This window comes from Macrobrachium rosenbergii, chromosome 52 (genome assembly GCF_040412425.1).
Source record: "Macrobrachium rosenbergii isolate ZJJX-2024 chromosome 52, ASM4041242v1, whole genome shotgun sequence".
NCBI classification, from domain to species: domain Eukaryota; kingdom Metazoa; phylum Arthropoda; class Malacostraca; order Decapoda; family Palaemonidae; genus Macrobrachium; species Macrobrachium rosenbergii.
Genome location: NC_089792.1, coordinates 4,974,580 through 4,996,536, shown reverse-complemented (window position 1 = coordinate 4,996,536; position 21,957 = coordinate 4,974,580). Strand labels below are relative to the sequence as shown.

Below are 21,957 nucleotides of genomic sequence, written 5' to 3'. Positions count from 1 at the left end.
TATGGCTCACTGAAAGGACTCCTAATACTCAGGAGAAGCACTGCTCAAGAATGATTAAAAAAAAAAAATTCTAAAATTTGCTCTCAATCTTTATTTATAATTCAGTATTGATGAGCTACCTATGGTATTGTTAGTTGGGGATTTGTAAGGAATGTTAGTTTTTTAATGTGAAGCAAAACCAAATTATATCCATGTCATAAATTGCACCCAAAATTCTGATAGGTAACTTGTAAAACATTCCTTTTTCCAGCTTGGTAACCATGATAATCGTCGAGTCGGATCTAGGTTAGGTGAGGATATGGTTGATGCCTTTAATATGATGGCACTCTTACTCCCTGGGACTGCTATTACCTACTATGGAGAGGAAACTGGTAAGAATAAATCTTAATGTATTGACCAATTTATTATTTGTGGTGTTTTCTTTTTTTTTTTTTGCACATTTTTCCTTTATTTTCATATAAATTTTTCTCTTGCAAATGTCGCTGAGAAGTTTCATTTGCTGATATACTGCCATATGTGCATTTGGTAGGAGACTATTTTCCTCAGAATTGGGCTTCTTAGTGAATATAGCTGTATGGACCAAATACTGTACAGTAGATCACTGTATTTCCTTTGCCCCCTGGCATGTTTTTTCAATTTTCTTTCCTTGCTAATTTAGTTTGGCAAAGATAATTTCATATTACAGCACCTGGTTATTGTAAGAAAATTATTAAGATATTATGAATGGTGTGGTGGACAGTTCTTTCTTAAGGGCATGTACTTTTAAAACAGGCATAACAGTTCCAGAAATAATTCTTGAAATGTCAAATAATCCTCATATGGATATATCTTCAAAGTTGATAACGAAAACTCTCACAACTGATTCAGTTAACTTAACCAGTGATGACAGTCACTTAGACGTTGATGCAAGGATCAAAGTTGGTCAACATCAGTAACTTGATTTTAACAGGATCAAAAAAGATTAAGGTCAAGGAATTTAACAGTCAAACAAATTCATGCTTGTCTGCTTGTACTCTTTCTTTTTATAGGCATTTTGAACTGAAAGATTGAAATACACAATTCAGTTGTACATTGGAACAGGCAACCTCATGGCCTTAATCTAGTCTAGACTTAACCCATAAGATTCTGGGAAATGAAGTAATAACACCCATGTAAGTTGGACATTATATGTTAGCACAAAACTACCTGATGCCTGGGTTGGTTTTTTGTTGAATTATTCCAGGGGCTGAGGGTTTTATCCCAGATATTATTACAATACATTTTGGTATAAGTTATACCCTGTCTGTATTTATATGCCTTGAAATACTACTGTAATTTGAGTTGATAGTTAGCTTTGATGCGTGCTCAAACAGAAGTGGGTTTGGTTGGGATGCCAAAACATGGCTTCATCATTTGACCTTCATTCCCCCCTTTCTTTTTCTCTCTCAAAAAAAAAAAGAAATTAAAGACCTAAGCAGTAGTAAAGAAACTTAGCTTTTTCTGTCAGTTATATAATACAGTGGACCTCGCCTATTCGCGGATTTTTCTGTGGAATGTATACTGTATACACATTTGCAGAAACTTCACCTATTCACGGTATTTGCTGTACCTCCTTTCACATTCTCTATCTTCCATCTTACTTTCCACCCTCTCCTAGCAATTGATTCATAGTGCAAATACAACGTTTTCCTCCTGTTGCACCTTTCAAACCTTTTACTGTCAGTTTCCGTTTCAGTGCTGAAGGACCTCATAGGTCCCAGTTATTAATTCTCATTTAATAACTAGGTCAGTGGTGAGTGAGCAGAATTACCAATAGACTAGTTGTATCCTGTAGAATGCCAGTTAATGTCCTAAAGCTCTGATGCTGTATCTGAATTTGTGTTGGCTGATGATTATTTTTTCACTTGCAGGTATGGAGGATACTTGGATAAGTTGGGAAGACACAAAGGATCCCCAAGGTTGTCGCTATGGTCCTAAGTTTTATGCTGAATACAGCCGTGACCCAGAAAGAACACCAATGCAGTGGTCTAATACAACTCTTGCAGGTAGGTACACTTTTTTTCTGGTAGTTAGATTGTTGATTATGAATAGCACCAATTTATAGACATGTTCATTTTCCTTTATTTAGGTGGCAATTTTGTCATTTGATATAGGCAAGGAAGTTATTTAGCTTCTCACCACATCATATGCCAGAACAATTACTGTACTCATAGATACCATTACAAATCAACCTGCTTTGTTACATTTATTTCCACTGCAGTAATTAAAACAGTTTTCAGATAATATTGTTACAAAACTATGTACCAAGAAATATCGTATTTGATTACCTTAAGGAAAGTTTAGTACAGCACAAGTCAAACAGTGTTACTATTAAAGTGTTTATCCACAGGTACATATTAAAGTATGCCTTCTCTGTTGATAACCAATCTGTTCTTGCCTTAATATAATAATAATAGTAATAATAGTAGTAATAATAATAATAATAATAATAATAATAATAATAATAATAATAATAATAATAATAAAAGTAGGTATTAGTAGTCTTGTCAACCTTTGTGCCTTTGTTGTGGCAGCTACAAAGGTTGATGAGACTGCAAGCAAAGTAGAGCCCTATGAATCCAGCAGCCAGTAAAAATAGTTCTTTATTGTAGCAGAAATTTCATGATATTTATAAAATTATATAATTGTACAAAGTAGTCGTTTAATGTAGTTTTAGTGGAGAGTAACAATGTACAATAAGAATAGTACAGAAATGAATGATGTATACTGTACTATGTTATACATAAAATGCATTTAACCCTTAATACATGGGAACTAGTCTGTTCTCATCATTAGCCCCATGAAATGACTGGACACCATTGGTGGCAAACAATGGGAAAGCACAAAAAAAAAAAAAAAAAAAAAAAGTGGTCCCACCAGTTTCCCTAATATTGTACCTTGTTAAGGTGACTTTTTAAAACTTCCTTCACAATGCTATGAAAATCACAGCTAGTTTTATTAAGTTTGCATAAGATGATTAACTTGAAACTTTCTGCAATCAAATGAAATCAGTCAGTTTACTTATTAAACCATCTTCATGGCCTAGTACATTGGGCATAATTAGCAGCAGAGTGATTACTTACTAATTGTGTGGAGGCTCCAATTTGGTTTGCCCACTCAGATATTTTATAGTTATTGTAGGCAACCCACTTTATTTCCTTTGCCTTTTAAGATTGTGGCAAATGTAAAATAAGGGTTTGCATGTCAATGAAAATTATATTCAAGAAAGATATAGGTGTTTTCAATCCTACGGTCACCTAATTTATATTGAGTGTGAAGGTATAGCCCTTGCAAAAGCATCTCCTGACGCTTATTTCATTAAATTTGTTTCTTACATGCAATTTGTTACTCAGAAATTCTTTCTCTTCCTCTAGCATTAAGCAAGAAATCCAGTTTCTCTGAAAATATAATTTTGCAGTTTCATATTTATCAGAAATATTGGTGGCAGTTATTGCATAAGACATACAATTTGAGAATGTTTGATAGTAAGAGTTCTCTTAACGTTTTCCTTTCTCTTTTTAGGTTTTACTACTGCCAATCAGTCTTGGTTACCTATAAATGAAAACTATAAAACTGTAAATGTAGAAGCTCAGAAGAAGGGAAAATTTAGTCATCTAAAAGTTTATCAAAGTCTTACACAGCTAAGGAAGGCAGAAGTTTTTATGTCGGGAAGTCTTGCATTTCCAGTTGTCACCAAAAACATCTTTTCTTTTGTGAGGTAAGAATTTTATTCACTTTCAGCAGTCAACCTGTAAATTTTACCCATCAGTTGAAACTTAGAGTATGTAAATTTTAAATATTTAAGGCTTATGAATATATTTTCAACTTTGATGTTCTTACCAGGTGTTCATCTAAAATATTAAAGTAAAATATGCTTATGATGTCATAAGTTGGATGAGATTAACATATGCAGATAACTATTTTTTTTATGACATTTCTTTTAATTGGATGATAGCTCTTTCCAGGAAGCAAGATTTCATAGCATGAATATTGTAAATGTTGCAATAGTCCCAATGAAATGTGCACTAATTAAAATTAATTTATTTTAAAGGCTTGAGCACTAATTAAAATTAATTTATTTCAAAGGCTTGAGCATGGAACTGCCAAGTATTTGATTGTTATCAACACTTCAGAAGAAGAAGTTATTGTCAACCTTCATCGTGATGCTAGTTTTGATTTGCCAGAGACTGGGGTGGTAGTTCTGCGCTCAGTCACTGATACATCTGAGGAAACTTACCCTGGGTATGCATGAATGTTTTCCTGTTGTATATTTATTATTGAGTACAGCAATCTGATTTCCTTCTAAAATGTATTGTAAAAAATGCAGACTATTGTCTTACTAATATTATGGACTTACTGAAGAGTTTACCCAAGAGTGCTTCTCAGGTTGGATAGTCCCACACTTACCTCACTCTCCAGAAGTTTATCTTTAGTTCACTCACCCACATGCTGTGTGTAGGTACTTTGCTGGCACATTTTTATTGTTTATATACGTTTTACTTTTCTGGTTGAATGTAAGTTGGAGTTTAATACTTTTTCTTTACTGCCTCCTCCTGTATTGATAATGTTGTAAGTTAGGGTAGGTAGTCATATGTTGAGTAGCCAACATTTTTCATCCTTAATATTCTCTACATGTAATATAACCTTCCTGAAAATATTCTCTGCATGTAATATTACCTTCCTGAAAATATTCTTTACATGTAATATTACCTTTCTGAAAATATCCTTTTTGTTAGAGGAATGTTGACAAAATTTCCAGTGAATTACTTTTAGTTTATGCTAGGTACTGTAGTTTTTTGTTGACATAAGTTTGTCTTACAGTTTTTGTTAGAAAAAACCCAATGGGATCAGGCTGTAGTTATATACTTTTTACTTTATATATTTGTTGTGAATTCTGTCCTAATGTACATGTCTCCCTTAAGACTTAGCTTCTTGCTGTTGGGTGGGGTCCCTTTTGAGAACAACTGCAGTGCATAAGTCCTCTTCAAAATATGGTCCAAAATAGTTGCTAAAGCCAAAATTCTAGGTTTTTCACCTTTTCCTTGCTCCAGTTTTGCATGTCAGGATGGATTTTTTGTTGGCAATATCAGTGAGTAGTTTCATATAAAGCAGAAATTCTTGGTTGGAGAACTCCCAACTCCTGAAGGGGCATCAGGCAGACAGCTAATGCTGCAGTGACCTGAAGGCGGTGCCCAGTAAGATTGTAAATAAGGTGTAAGTCACGTAGTACTAAAGGCAGCACTTAGGTGGGAGGTTGGGCAAAAGCCAGCCTGTATGAAAGAGAAAAGGAAAAAGGCAAAAGATAGCAGGTTCTAGATGGAACAGCTAACCCAAAGCATTCAACACTACCATGAATAGCTTGCCAGATGAAAGAGGAACCAAAAAGTAAAACACTCAATGAAGAAACAAAAGCTCTCAGACACATCCTACCAGAAAAATTATATTTATTGAGAACAGTTCCTTCATCCAGGAGGAGGTTGGAGATGGACAAGCATTAGGGTGGTCAATGAAAAATACACAAAAAATATTATGCAGAGAAAAGCTCTATATTTCAAATAAAACTGAAGTAGAATTTTTTTATGGTGATTTTTATTGCATATTCGTTTTTTTGAAGTTGAAGACATAATGTGTTTGTTAATGTTGAATTGGAGGAAAAATATTGATTAAAAATGTCATATTTCAATGGGTTTTTTGAAAATTTCAAAGTACTGGTAGTTTTAGTTCTGTAGTGAAGTGAATGGTACTATGGATTTTTTTTTTTCCATACTTCAGTGCATTTCTTTTAGAAATTAAAAGTACTCTGGAAAGCATTAATACCCATTCATCACTCAAATTTATGCCAACATCTAACAGTCATTTTTCCTTTGCAGGTCTGTGGTTTCTTTGAAAAATGTTAAAATGGTTGGAGGAGAAGGTCTTGTCTTTTCTTTACTTGTGGGACCTGTGGGACATTAATAAAGATAAGTTACTATAAAAACTTTCATTTTCTTGAATATACTGTACTTGTTTTTAATAATAGAACAGAAAATTTTATTTTTTGTTACAAGGGCAGACAGCCTTACAAGGGTCAATCAGCTTCTCGAGGAAACAGAAGCATTTAGCTCCTGGTTGTTCTCTATGGGCCCAAAGTCTTGGTTGGCTTTATAGAACTTGAAAACTTTAAGTGAAAATTTAGTGATATCCTTATTTCATTGTAATTTCTAAGTGCCTTTTTCCAGGCATCTTCCTCCCTTTTGTGTGAAGTTTGCTAATTGTCTTCACCTGGTTCCACTGAGGTTACATTTCCATGATATTGCTTACCATGTTCTATGTTTTAATGTGGCCTTTTCCATTAACTGATTATTATCATCTTTTAATGCAGCAGAAGTTGCTGGTAGCTCTAAATGGTTTTCCTTCATAATGTATTTGCTCTTCTCCGACCCAATACAAAGACTATTTATGCATTCCTTGAAAAATTAATTTTATGCACCTTCGTTTTTCTTGGCAGTTTTGCAAAGCATAAAGGTACCTCTTCTGATGCATAATAAACATTAGGACATACAGATATAACTAGTTGTAAATATCTCAAAGCTGGGAAACTGGTTCCCCTAAAATAAAAAATTTTTGGGTTAACATTTTGACAGTATAAGCTGAGAATTGTGACATGTAAAGTCAGTGCCCCTTTCAAAATGAATTTTATAAATTATAGGTACAAAGCATATATCATGCACTGCATCCTCCAGTCATGAGTTATTATATGCTCTTTTTAATAGTCGGTGAAATTCTATATTTTCAAAATAAGCATATATACTCATACAATGCTTAGCAAGGATTCAAACTCTTTTTCTTACTCCGTATATTCAGTACACAGCTGAACCTACCTTCATTAAATGTAGTTACTTCTGAACATACATTTGAGTAAACTACTCCAAATTATTAATGGCATTACTACCAGGTAATTGTCCAACATAATTTTTAATTGATTAGATATGTAAGGAATGGTAAAATTGTGTAAACACATTTATTGGTTTTTATCTTTTACATTTTAACTATGTCTACATGACATGCAATTTTCACTAAGTTTTAGTGAGAATAGAAATGACAGTTACCCAAAAGTAAAATATATTTCTGAGGCAGTCTCTTGATCCCGTTTAGTTTCATACAAAAGAACTGATATCAAAACTGTCTGACTATAGAGCTTGATATGAATATGGTAAAAACAAAATGAATAATGTAATAATGGCCTCTATGCTTAAAAAAGTTATGAATGATTGTAGTGTATGGCCAAAATGACTCTTATGGGACTGTCATTTGCCTTTCTTGCAAGTAAGAATAGGTGAAGTCCCAATTTATGTGATTTTGTGCTGTACATTTTGTGATCTGCATCTAAAACTTCCCTTGTTGATCTACACGTAGACCAACAGGAAAGTATCATTTAAGAAAATTCTACAAGAATAAATGCAGCTGAGCTAACTAAATTGTGGTATTCTCTACTTTACAGTACAATGAATTAAAATTATCTATTAAAACATTCATCTAAAAACTTGGAATGAACAATAAAATATCTATCCAATATATCTGTCAACAACACAACTGTTATTTGCTCCTGATATTAAGTGTACTATGAGGATTGGAATCTCCGCAAAAATACATAACAAGTGTATAAAACAGAAATAAAAGAGGGAACTGTGTTTCAACTGTACAATTTGTCAATTTTTTTTAATTCTAGAGAATAAAGGCCTCTAATGGACGTTTTTGGTGCTCAACAAGCTAATATTTAATTTGTAACATATAGGAACATGCAGCTTATATGATTACAAAATTTTGATCATAATTTTTTTTATATATTCATCAAACTGACTAGAATCTCCAACAGCCAATGAATGACAAAGTATTGTATTTTGATCCCTGAATCAATGTTATTTCATGAAGTTAGTTTAAAATGATGCCATGACTAGAAACAGAAATGATGTAATTTTGTTATTTGTACTGTAAACATTATTTAAAAGGCAGTGCTGCTACAGTAAAAGAACTCCTTTTTCAAAATATATCAGACTTTCCTTCTCCTGTCTAGCTTAGTGCTGTACTAAAGGTACCAAAACATTCAAGTTTTTTCCTGGCTATAACATACTGCAACATTCCATACCACCAGTCCACAACATTAATAAGCCCCTTTGCTAAGTACGGTATTTATTTACAATATCTAGCTCAGTTTGACTATATTCTGTAGACTATATTCTGGCAGTGTTTCATAGCAGTTCCCAACATTTCTTCAAAAGTAACAATATAGTAATGGCAGTATTCTTGAACAATGATAACCTTCAAGCTGCTATAACTTTACTCATCAATGAAGTAAAATTTTGCAGAATGAAAGCTACCTCCCAAAGGCATCATTAAGAAGCCCAAACCTTGCATTGTCAGCAAGGTAATAACTTCAAAATACAACTCTCAAAAATTGCACAAAATCATTCCTTTTGTGTCTTTTATCTCAAAATCTGTAACCACTTGGAGCAGACTAACATATGACATATAGTGTTAGACAGTCAAAATCTCACAAGAATGAATGGTTACACAAGTCATATGTTAAAATGGTTGAACCATTTTAGGATGAAAAGGTCTCATTATGAAACAAAATTAGATCATGTGAAGGTTAAGGTCTTCCTCTGATCAGGCCGGCGCCCTGGTGATGCTGACGCATAACGACGTTGCCTGGTTGCCCTCGGCGACCGTGCTTGCCTACTCGATAGGTTCTGAAGATAATAAAATTAAATATTTGTAAAATAAATAATAAAGGCATTGTCACAAAATCTAGCTTACAGCAGAAAAAATGTTGTATTTTGTTATAGAGGAAAATTATGTGTCAAGAATACTAGTACATTTTAAGCAGTGTCAGCATGCATTGACTATTCCACTTATTTACAAATAATTTTAGTGCCATTAACTATGATTAAATTTTTAGCTCTTTGTTGTCTTGTTGAAAGAGCATTCCATCATATGATAAACATCATGCTAGAATTTCACATAAGAATGGTTAAGATCATCCAGGATATGCAGAAAGCCTTCTAATGTACTGTGGTAATTCAGATTTCCAAATAGTGGCAGTTATCATCTGTTACTTGTGTTAATTTCTATTAGAGTGTAAAAGAGGCTTAGTATTATTTTCTTAAATGTTAAACTCAGGATGAGGTTTTTGATGAAACTTATATTGCAATACCTATGATAACCAACTTAGCAGAAATCATCTCCAAGGGAATGCATAAGGCTCATTGTCAAATAATATCCAGCATAAAGATGAACACAATAAAAACCTATGTAAGCAATGCACCAATTCAACTATTTTTTGATAACATCAGCCATCTTCGATTCAATTTTGTTTTCGGAACTGCGATACTTTTTCACTATTGAGTGTTCTGGTCTATGCCAATTTCCTGGATCAAAGAATAGGTAAGAATGTCTTTTTCTTGGTATAAAAGAAAATGAAGCAATTATGTTTAGTATAATTTCTAGGTTGCTAGTCTTATTGCCCTAAGGTTTGGTATTGTATTTGTAAAAACTACAAACATAAAAAATACTAAGCTTATTTTACCTGTGGAATTTAACATTTATTCATTAACGAATATTTGTGCCAGCCCTATGAAAGACATGTATTTAAACCCTGTCTAAACTGTTTAATAGTCAACTGAGCTTTAGCAGGTGTGTGTCAGCTGCTTTGGAAGTAACACTGTTTAAGTCTATTTCATATTGCATTTCCGTTCACATTGAAGTATTTGAACACAATTTCAAACATCTTGTGTACATCTTTGTGTATTATTAGGTACAATATTGCTGGTCATTCTTTAATTTAAATATTTAATGTGGTTTCATTCCATCTTTTGTCTCAGTCATCATTATTATCATTATTTTTAGTATTATTATTATACAGGTGCTCAACCAGACCACTATGAGATCTCCTTGGTCCTTGTGACCACAACAAAATGTCAAGAGGCTTTTGACCAACAATACCCAAGACACCCTTGCTCTCCAAGACTTATGAAGCTTCCAAGTTCATATATGTTCCTGTTACTACTACTACCCATAAGAGGACCTATTTCAACTTGGACAGTGCTGTGTCCATTTGGTCAATCTCTCTGACTAAGATGACACCCATGCAGCACAAGAAGAGGCAACCTTCTATGAGGTCGTGGACTGTATCTTTAAGATCTTTATCCCACAACAGCTCTAACACTTCAGTGGATATGTGCAACATTGTTCACCACACAGGCATTGTCAAGCAAACTGATATATCCTTTATCCAGTCTCCATTATTACATCAGTGGTTGAAAATTATATAACTGAGATTCCTCTGGGAGTACCTTGCAATCACCAAAAAGTAGGACTGGATACCTGGTATCATCAGCTCCCTTCTGGCAGTAGTAGTCAAGTCACTGGCAGTAGGTAGCTGCAAAGGCCAAAAGAAGGTGTTTTGGCCTTCAATCCTGCTTGTGAGGAGGGTGGCGCACCTCATGACAAATTCTATGGAGAACCGTGAAACAGCCACCAGAGCTTCTCTGACATCACAGATGCTGTCTCACAGTTGGGAGCACACTTTGGGTCAGCAGGTGATAAGCACCTGATCAGCAACATAAAGGAAGTGACATATCAGTTTCCTCAAGTAAAAAGCCTCCAAAAGTTTGTTACTAGCACAACACAATGGTGGCCTACCTCAGAAAATAGGAAGAAAAATACAAAGCTATGGAGTCAACTAGCTGTGATGTTCATGTGGGCAGAAATTGTACTGAGGTTTGTCCCAGCAAGGCAAAACATTGTTAAAGATAGCGTAAGTTGTGGGACACAGGTGCTGTCATCAAAATGGTTGCTGAATCCAGTGGGGCATGCCATTATAGCCCTCTTTGCGATCAGCTTGAGCCACAAGCTCCCAGCTGACCCCAGTGGCCTGGAAACTGGGTGCAATGTTAAACACCAGAGATGATTAGATGTTTACCTCTTCCCACCATTCAGCCTATTGAGGCAAGTTTTGTTCATAGTCAGGATCTAGAAGTAGAAGAGGATGACACTGATTGTACCATTGTAGTTACAACAAGACTGATTTGTGGATCTTCAGCTCCTTGAGGTTGAGGATTTTTTTAGATATTGCCACAGCCATCACCCATTGACCTCTACTGGGTTTAACAACTGGGGCAGTGAGGAGGCCATTAATCCAATCAGCACCTCTATTTCTGGCCTTATTAGTTGAAGCTGTCAGTCATTAGTCATGTATTACAAAATGGACCTCTCAAAAGTTCAGGAACTACACTTCCAGTGACCTGATGAGATTCCTCCATTATTCTGAGGAGTTACATCGAAGAATGATTCACCTGTTTAAGATAACTCTCTAGTTCTTCATGGTTTGTCAGGTAGGGCTACTCATGTAAGAGGTTAGTCTTCCATTTAGCTGTCTTGCTTTGGAGTTTTTTTATCAGATCTCGACTGCCAATAGTCAATACCAAACCACAGCCACATTTTCCATCAGTGAGGATCAGTGAGGGGGGGCCAAGGGCAGGTGGGGTGAGATTGTCTCACCACATGCTCGATCGTCAATAGGGATGGTCCGATGAGGAAAAGGAGAGCTAGAATGATAGGTGAGGGAGCTGAGGCAGGGTAGGGGGAGGTGAGATCTCCACACAGTTGGCCATCAGTGGTACCTCCTGGGAAGTAGATGTGGTGGGGAAGGGGAAACTCTACTGATGCTCATCCCTCTGATCAGCCAGGAACTCTAAATGCCTAGAATGCTTAATGAAGGCCAGAACTTTCTCAGTTGCTGTAAGAGCTTAAGTTTTTTTTTCTACCTCGTTCTCATCAGGTGAAGATGTAGCAAGTTTAAAAAACTGATTTAGACATCTCAGAAGAAGCAGCACCACTGGGAAGGGGGATGGAAGTAGATGGAGAGAAAGTTCTGGATGGACTCAGCAAGGAGAGTCTGCTAGACATAGCATCACCATTAGGCTCCCTCCTCCTCTTCCCATAACACTCCCATTGTGGAAATAGTCATTCAGCACATTCAAGGCAGAGGGAATCAGAGAACAATTTTCCCCAGCAAAAATACAGACTGAGTACAAATCTACCATTTGACAAGTAAATGGCTACACAACCTTTGCAATGAAATTCATCAATTTGCTCTCCATGAGACAAAGAACCAGGAAGCACTAAAGCACAAAAAAAAAAAAAAAACACTTTCAGGCACTAAACTGCACCACTAACACATTGAGAATGTCTCATTCATGAAAGCACACAATAACACAAAGGAATAGCAAGCACACTGGAAAAACACAGAACATAAGACACACATCTTATCTGTATTGCAGCCAAAAGAACAGTGAGAAAAAGTCAGTTGGGTGAGAATGGGCATCACCTCTCCCCATCTCCATCTGGTAACCATCCTTGTTTAGTCAGTACATGGCTGGTCCAGTGTATGCGCAGGAAGGATACTTCATTTATGACAAGGGTAGTGTTTGTATCTCCATGGGAGCAAACTAGGCATTCAACAGAAACACAAACATTGTAAACAATAGGCATTCAACCCAAACTGATAATTACCAAAAGAGAATATTCCACACATTATTTTTGTGATAATGAAAATAATTGGAAAGTAATTATGAACAACTTGCACCAAATATGATGACTTCTGAAGAAATTATAAAGTAATTGAAGAAAATTGAGGTCATGAAAGGATCCTGATACACAAAACTTATGAATGAAACCTTATTAATTTTAATCAGCAATTTGGTGCTTAGCCTTTTTCTGTTTAAACTGGATGTTAAGACATTTATACCTGAATGGCAGTCATGAACAGAAGTCATATTTCCCTCTGGAGTAAAGGTCACTGAAACAGGAAATACATTGCCCTTATCTAGCCTAGGCTCAATAGAAACAATGGGAGCCATTTGCTAGAAAGTCAATTAGACTGAAAGAGGTCTGTGCCTAGGGTCACTGGGAGCCATTTAGCATAAGAATAAATGCTAATTAGATAGAAAGTCAAGTACTGAGAGGTGTGGGTCACTGGCTTAAAAGTCAACATGCAAGTGGGTCACTCACTTTAACAGAATAAATACACAAAGGGCACCATAATCTAAATTGAATATTGGTTGAAGTAGTTCTTATAGGAAAGAGGCAGTGAAGATGCCTTGTGGTATAGATTAGAGGTAAGGTGGGTCACTTGCTAAAAACAAGGTCTTTGATTCAGTCTTGGTGATAAAAATGGCAAAGAAGTCCCCTAAATGTGGACAATTTTCCCTGCAGGGTTGTAACATACTGCTGTAAACCTTACTATGAGGATAAAAATTAATGCTTAAAGCTTGACTATAATTGGAAGCTTTTAAAACCTAGAAGCAACAAGCATTCAATGAAGACCATTACTTACTTTTGTAAAATGACCTATATTTACCAATGGCAGATCAAAAATATTTTCTTAGAAAAGGTAGAACCTTGAAGCAACAGGCATTAAATGAAGACCATTACTTGAGATTTTAATACAAAAATATTTTCTTTGAAAAAGTGGAAGTGAGATTTTAATACGGTAAGTAAAATTTCACCTTAGATCTTTAAGATATATTATAGCTCTCCATAGATCTGTTATAGATGTATTTCAGCAGAATAATTTAGAATTATTCACTTTATTTGTATCTTCTGTACATGTTTCCAGGCAGAAGCCATTTGGCTTTAAACTCCATAATTTTGTACGCTATCTATCTGATAGTTTTCATGAAAGCTTATCAAACAGTAAATATGTGTAATTCATGGTTCATCAACCATTATGAAATAATGTTATTAATCTGTGATGAGAATGATTTACATTTGAAAGCATAAACATAGTCAATTAAATACGACACAAAATGATGTAGAGGGGCTTATTCTTAAATGTAACACTAAATATACAGTGCTCATGCTATTTTTAGCTTTAGAAGAAAACTGGTTATTCACACAGAGGTGACTGCTAATTACGCAATTTGAAAACACGGTGCAAATGCTTTTGAGTGATGACATGGAGTGATCAGTGTTATATTCTATTGTTTTAAGTTTGTAATCTTTAAATGAGCCAATCTTGTCATAATAGATATTGGCAGCAAAGACAAATTTACTGGACATATTACAGCGTGGGGAGCCATAGCGCTGATGTACGAATGGGAAGGAGGTAGAAAGGGACAAGGGACGGTGACGATGAGCCCCACTCAGGCGAAACTGACTACGCAAGGAAGGCAGTACCCGGTCATAACTCCGCTGATGAGGAAAAAGAAGCAGAAGCATAGGCATTTAACAATAAAACTTCAAGCATTGGGAATTATACTAATAGCAACAATGCAGAAGCAATGTACACTAGTAGGATTATTGTACAGTTTTATATGTACTGGGAGATGATATTTTATGAAAGCAACCCCGACAGTCCTTGAAAAATAGAAGAAAGTACTGGTAACTATCCTTTCAAGATAAAGATTACTGTACTTTGTCATAAAATTTGCATGTAATTAATTTTATAGACAGACTTTGTTAACTGCTTATCAAAATAAACTTATTTATTATTAACTATCCTTTCAAGATAAAGATTACTGTACTTTGTCATAAAATTTGCATGTAATTAATTGTACAGACAGACTTTGGTAACTGCTTCTCAAAATAAACTTATTTATTATTAAGTACTGATGATAAAAAATCTGTCCTTAAACCTACAAAGTAAATATGGTTAACAAATTTGTAAATATAATTGTCAGCTGTATTTCACAAATGTAGAAACTGTGCAGTATTTTTTGGTGACAGGCACTTTAATCAAATAATGGATAAAGAAACCATGGAAACAACTTTAATTCACCAAATGTTGAAAATGTAATTTGTTTCTACTGTGCACAAAGATAAACCCTTTGTATTGTTTTTCAACCCCAAAACATTACTCCTTTTTTTTTCATATAGTTTTATTTGTTAATTACCTCTGGTTATTTACTTAAGCAAGCCAGCATAGCATGTGCAATATTTCAAAATGATAGTTTAATTCTGATATATTTCTCCACATGAGGATCTGTGGATACAAGAACCTATTACAGTTTGGCCACTGCAAATCAAGCATGAGAATGAGTGCTAAGGATCATTTATTTGTCATCTTCAAGTGCCTTGAAAGTCAAAATGGAGATTAATTACAAATTGAGCACAGACTAAAATATTAATAAAAAAAACTGGTACAGCACAGAAAGTAACAACCAAAATTAAATCCTTTATATGGATTTTAGGTATGTTACTGGAGAAAATATCAGTAATGGTGCAAAAACTTTGTTCAAAGTGAATAAATAAAAAAATCACGAAAGTGGTTAAAAAAATCAATCATTATGATCAGTCGTCACCAATTCATTTGACAGGGCTTTTTCAGCACTGTTAACAGCGTTTTACAGCACTGTAATTTGATGTTGCATCAAGTTAATTTGATCAAGTTAATATGATGATGGAACTTGATGCAACATTTCGACACCATAAGTGTTAACTTATGGCGTGGCGTTGGAACAGATCCCCGCCGTAAGTCAAGGACCTACTGTATAAATAGGTGAATCTTGATAAGGTTTGCATCATCCATCCTGTGAAAAATTTTGAAGCATGACTGTCGAGATAATACTGACAAGAATAGGTAACAGGGAGTTATGATGATTTGGAATCACTTTGGGGATATAGCACTTAAAGATCACTCTCAATCAAACACTACAATAATAATATATAATCATGACAGAACAAGAAATTACTTTAACCAGTCTGCATTTATTAAATATGAATGTGACTGACTGTGGTGGATAAAAAGCAAAGCTACTCTATCAACAAGTAAATACCTAATGCTGTATTTTCTGGGATAATGCCAAAAACATGAGCAAACCAGGATCACAGATCCATAAGGAATTTGGTCAGAGGACCGGTTAACAGCGATCCGGTTTTACAGCGCTTGTCTAGCGATGAAAATAGATGAAAATCGATTTCCACTTATGGCGTATATAATTGGGTATAGGCATTCATGAATATCAATCCATCCAAAAAACTTTTGGCGCCACAACTTTCGGTTATCATCGGAATAGAAGATAATACTGCTTTCCTGTTGATTAGGTCACAGCAAACAGCCAACATCCACCATGTTATAGACTCAAAGTGGAAGTGACATGCACTGGAAATGTTACTTTGTTATGAACACTGCCAACATCTAAAAAATACTTATATTTGTTTCCCACAATTGTAGTATACATAAGCAATTGAAAAATCACTCTTCTACCAAAAGGGGATGTCCATGGCTTGCAGTATAAAACTTCACCAAAAAGATCACTCCAATTTCAAATACTACAAATAATATATATTAGAAAGGTGATATGGTGACTGAAGTAGATAGTACTGGAGCTCTACAAGTGAAATGACAACACCAGTTAAGATTATTAAAAATCAATGTTTTTCAGACTGACTGTTGAAGTGAATGAAGCCCCAAAAAAAAAAATCAAAGGACTACTACACTGGGAAAGACCATTTTCAACAGATAAATTAACAAAGACGATGAGAGGCCAAAAGGTAAGAAAGAAGCTGTATTTTCCAGGGATAATGCAGAAAACATCACCATAGGAGGAGGGTGAAACGTTAGCAAACCTCAAATGTTTGGTAAACCAAAAATTTTGAATGTTGAACTGGTCAATGCAAAACATCAGAAACTCTAATTTTAGTGAAAGTATTGTCTTTTAGGGCAGAAGCACAAGCCAATTTTAATAGTTTTTAAAGCCCAAATCAAAGAAGGTTCACTGGACCCCCTTATTAGAAATTGCACCTCATACTTATTTCCACAAAAAAAATTTTCAATAGAAAAATTTTGTCATACTTAGAAAGAAAATTTGTTGGAAGGCCACAAACAGAGGTATAACAGCAATACAATATGAAAATGTCAGTTTAACAGCAACTATATTTAATGTTTCTGATGCCAAGAAAATACAAGGAACTCATAATCTAAAACATTCCTGAAGTCAACAGTTCAACATGATGGAGCTGGTACACAATGCAAGACCAACCAAGCCCTCTAGTACTATCCTAATCTAGTTTGATTTGGAATTGAAAACATGGAAAAAAGATTCTGCACGAGTCCACTAAACAACTTTTGCTCTAAGACATCTTTTGAAAAGCACGAAAATGAAGTTGAAAATTGAGAACCTGGTTATATGGTAACTACATTAGGTCTCCGTAATGCAAAAAACCAAACTGTATGGATCTGAAACTACTTACTAGGCCTGATCTCAGATATTTCTAGGAAAAACTAAGCATTCTACTGAGAAGACCAAGCTTATCTAACATGAAATTGTCATAGTTAACCTTAAAGAGATTAATTTGTTCAAGACAACTACTGTTTGATAGAACTCTTGGCTAGACAGTTGGCTCTCTAACCGGCCAATGAAGAATTAGAGGAATTTATTTCTGGTGATTGAAATTCATTTCTCGGTATAATTCGGATTCCACAATAAGCTGTAGGTCCTGTTATTTGTCTCTTTCACAATTTAAACAGGTGGCAAACTTTTGCTCTACTTAATTTGCATTTTGTTAATACCCCTTTGCTTGAACAATCAGAATACCAGTAAATGCATAATTCTATATCACTTAATTATGCAACAATATCTTTTATAAAATGTCTAAATAAATGTGTATAACTTATCACATATCAGTGAATGAGTTTTCCTTACTGGGCCTGTCTTGTCCATTCCAGGCACTGAATGTGTTAGCACTTACTGCACAACATATAACAGTCATCCTGTTAATTATTTATTTAGCTACTCTTCTCACACTGCCAACAGGAATTGGACCTCCTCAATCTTTATGTCTGCAGGTTGTCAAATGGGTCTGGCTGATGGAGGCTTTTCATTTTATGATAACCAAGACCAATGCTAACCAAGAAGGGAAGATATCTGTCAATGTACACCGATTAAATTGGCAGCTCTTTCAATCAGTGGAATGGAACAGCAGCACCAATATGCAGTAAATGTGCCTCACTGTCAAACTTCTCAGTTCCAAAGGTCCTTTATTTCTCAAACTGTTGGACTGTGGAACAGCCTCCCAGAGTATGTCATGCAGTTGGAACTTCAGAAGTGCAAGCGAAGATGCAATGCATTAATACCCTAATAGTAGTATTCTCCTTGTATTTTAATATATTTTATCTATTTATTAATTTATTTTTTCTTTTGTAATTGGTGGGCTCTCTTCTTAATGTATTTCCCTTTACCTCCTCTTACCTCTTCCTAATGAACACCATATTCTTTGGAAGCTAGACTTTCAAGTCAATGGCCCCTATGGACTTGTTCCATATGAATGTGTTTCATCTTCTGAATAACAATAATAATAATAATGGAGGTGTCATCATTCACTTATGAATGTCTATACTATAAGCAGTAAACAAAGTACTGTACTATTCTTATGCTGCTTGAGTAAGTTATCAATGGAAGCTATTAAACCACAGATCACTTAGTTCATTACTAGAACTAGGCATCATGACCTCCCAATAAAGGTCTTCACAAAAGTAGCTAAAACTAGCTAACAGCTACAGGATAACTGATAGAGAAGAAAAGGTTTGAAAAGACTAATAGTATATAACTTACCTAAATTGCACAAAAGAGTAATGCAAAAGAACTAGATTCTAAATGTTACATGATATTCATATGAATATCCTACAAAACAGGAATAACAGTATTCCTAGCAACAGAACATAGGTCAAATAAACCTAACCTTATACAGATCGGAAAAAATGCTAAAGGTAGGCCTACTTTGGAAACGTGGTCATGCAGAAACAAGTAATAGTCAAAAGCCATTATTTAAAACAAGTAAATAAAATAGCATGGAAGAAGTCTGCATGGGAAAAAAACAATGTATACTATTACAGAACACAAATAGTTATGCTCCTAAGAAATGAAAAGGTCCTCTGCAAATCAAAAGAGAATAAGGTTAGGTTAGACAAATGGGTTCAGATGAACCACAAGGTATGACAGAATTGTCCAGACTCCAAGGCTATGGGAATGCTCCACACATTCTATGCCAACATTCCTTGTTGATCGTTTGGCAATGTTAACTTTTCAGGTTCAAGATAATTAGCCTCCAGATATATAAACTAATACATATTGCCTCTCATGGAACATGGATAAGTGACAAGGGAATCTGAATTCATTATACACCTTAAACACCAGTTTTCAGCCTGAAAGTCTCATTGCCTCAAAACAATTTCTCAAATGACAAATAAATATGTAAAATAATGATGCAAACTGACTGTTTACTTTCATTACAGTATACAACTACCCCACACAGTTCAATTTTGATTTAAATTTTACAGGACTTTACAGGGAAATGTAATTTATGATTTTTGTGTAACATCCTAAAATTATGACATGCTGTATTACACTCAGTTGCAACAGACAGCTTATCAAGCCAATGAGTTACAATTCTTAACTTTCACAGAGCCAGCCCAAAAGATCTGTTCTTAAGAAACAGAACAAAACTAATATCTTTTAACACATCATGGTTAGCCAAACATGTATTATTAGAAGGACAATATCACATTAAATGGCATAATACACACATATGTCGAAGCTACACTATCAAGAAGCAACAATCAACAGAACTGACATATAAATCCTTGAATGACAGATGATAAAATATTTTTCTGTCCAATAATGAAAACAATAAGAAGTCAAATAGTTTTTTGTGACTTAAAATAAGAATAAGTTATTGTTTTAGCAACAATTGATGAATTCTTAATCACAGTACCTGAATTTCAGAATCAACTACGCCAGCTGAGATTCTGGGATGTGTGCCAATATTGTGTAATGATTCTGTCATAGACATGCGTACTCTTCGAACATCAGCTGCGACAGCAGAACTACGACTTCGGTACTCCCTAATCTGATCTCTATACTGGGCAATCTGTAATGAATTATCTATTAGTAAAAGCATCAGGGTAACAGGATTTATTCCTCCTTTTTGACATTCAGAAGAATAAAACTGCCTGAAATTCATGGTAACCTTGTAAGAATGGCAACATAATAGGTATCCACATTCAATCAGTGGCTGGATTAGGAACTGGAACAAAAAATTTAGGCCAAAGGCCAAGCACTGGGATCTATGATGTCATTCAGCACTGAAAATGATGTTGAAAAACTTGTTAGGAGAGAGTGGAAAGTATGATGGAAGAAACAGAATATGAATGGAGGTAGAGTAAAAGGAATGAGAGGGATTGCAGCTGAAGGGAAGCTGCAAAGAACCTATAATGCCTACAGTGCACTGTTTGAGGTACACTGATGGCACTAACCCCTATGGAGTCAAACAGTGTCGGTAAATATAGGTTTCAGGGATTTTATTATCTTGGCATGCTTAAACACAGAGCGACCTGTCTTTATATGAAGAATGTTAAAAAATATAATTTAAAAAAACAAGACTTTTTTCAATACAAACCCATTACATTCACTGTATGATAGTATGTTTCACACAATTCCCATCAACATCATTCACTAGAATACAAACTGGGGTATAAGCACTATGTTAAATGCCTGCTCAAGAGCCACAAATATGTGGTATAACATATTTCTTTTGGTGTGATACTTTTCTTGTAGTTACCTCAACATAAAATCTGCTCATGTTATTGACTTCTCAGCTTAAAGCCAAATTGATAATTTTCAATGTCAAAAATTGTTTTCACCTTTCTCCTAGATCACCTCAAATAGTTTCATAGTATACTATCACCTTTTCTTTTGTATATCATTATTTTAAACTATTTTTTCACTCATTTGGTCATATCTCTTATGTTGTCAGGTTTTAATATATCATAGTAAATTCACTGATGACTGCATCTGGTGCTTTCATTTATCACTTGTCATTCCAGATAGCATGAGGACTCTTCCATTTTCCTCTTCAGCTGCTGTATTCTCTATTGGTTCCTCTGCCATGCCAATATCTTCCAGTTCATATTCCGTATTTATTCTCATTCATTAATTACTGTCTCTTTTCAAATTTACTCTTATTTTCATCGTTTATATACTTTGCCCATTTCACATCTTTGCCATCTTTTCTGATCCAATTTACTATTCCAAATACTTTCCTTTTTCCCTTTGCAGTGTTGAGTCTGATTCCATTCCTCCCTACTCTTCTTTTCCCTTACCCCTTGCCTTGTAGCATTCCTCATTCCCTCTGTATGTATCTCCATTTCTCATGCATGACCTCTGCCATTGCATGAAGGCTCTCTTCTTCTCTTCAACTGACCCTTGTACTTCTTGATTCCACCACCTTCTCTTTCTTTTCTATATCCCTCTCTCAGTATCACACTGTATATCTTCTGTTGGTTTTTATATACCATTTTTCACCAGTTTCCACTGAATGCTTTTTGCAGCTATATCTGCTGAGACTTTTTCTTGATAATCCTATTTGACTTTACCTTTTTCATGAACTTGTTTTAAAACTGCACTTATGATTAATAATAATAATAATAATAATAATAATAATAATAATTAATAATAATAATATTAATAATGATAATAATACTTTTCTTTATTTCTTCCTGATGGATTCTTTGATACGATATTACAGGTTGACCATCATTAATGCATCATTACCTGATATTAGGCTAGGAAACCATTTCATCATCTTAAAATTAACATAAATTGTTTTCAAACTATCACTTATAGTTAATAATATAATACAGTAATAATGCGAAAATATTTAGGAAATATTTTTAATAAAGATAATAATACTAATACAGAAAAACTTCTTTTCCTCCATCTCAAATGAAAAATAAAATTATTGGGAACCAAAGATGCGGGAAACTGTTGTTTTTAATAATTGTATCGGAAAAACCGTACGGTAATACACAATTACTGTAGTTAGAATAAGATCACAAGATATTACCTAGTGAAGAAGAGTGGTGCTCTTTTCAGTTTCCGTTATTACACAACCCTCAATCAT

General features: G+C 34.6%; 2 protein-coding genes across 11 annotated transcripts in view; one reads left to right on the top strand and one right to left on the bottom strand.

Moving 5' to 3' along the window:
* Positions 1-5,995, top strand: part of LOC136833652 (maltase A3-like) — a 62,632-nt gene extending 56,637 nt beyond the window's left edge. For all 4 annotated transcript variants that reach the window (XM_067095801.1, XM_067095800.1, XM_067095799.1 and 1 more), the window contains 5 exons: positions 251-371; positions 1,890-2,024; positions 3,541-3,736; positions 4,105-4,260; positions 5,889-5,995. In XM_067095801.1, the coding sequence (XP_066951902.1) occupies positions 251-371; positions 1,890-2,024; positions 3,541-3,736; positions 4,105-4,260; positions 5,889-5,973 (693 nt within the window). In that variant the 3' untranslated portion in view covers positions 5,974-5,995. The remainder of the gene's footprint in view (positions 1-250; positions 372-1,889; positions 2,025-3,540; positions 3,737-4,104; positions 4,261-5,888) is intronic.
* A 1,009-nt stretch (positions 5,996-7,004) lies between these two features.
* Positions 7,005-21,957, bottom strand: part of LOC136833651 (rootletin-like) — a 330,434-nt gene continuing 315,481 nt past the window's right edge. For all 7 annotated transcript variants that reach the window (XR_010851537.1, XM_067095794.1, XM_067095797.1 and 4 more), the window contains 2 exons: positions 19,771-19,926; positions 7,005-8,747 (listed from right to left, as the gene is read on the bottom strand). Coding sequence is in view for 6 of the 7 variants with exons in the window: in XM_067095794.1 (XP_066951895.1) it covers positions 8,637-8,747; positions 19,771-19,926 (267 nt within the window). In the remaining variant the exon portion in view is untranslated. The remainder of the gene's footprint in view (positions 8,748-19,770; positions 19,927-21,957) is intronic.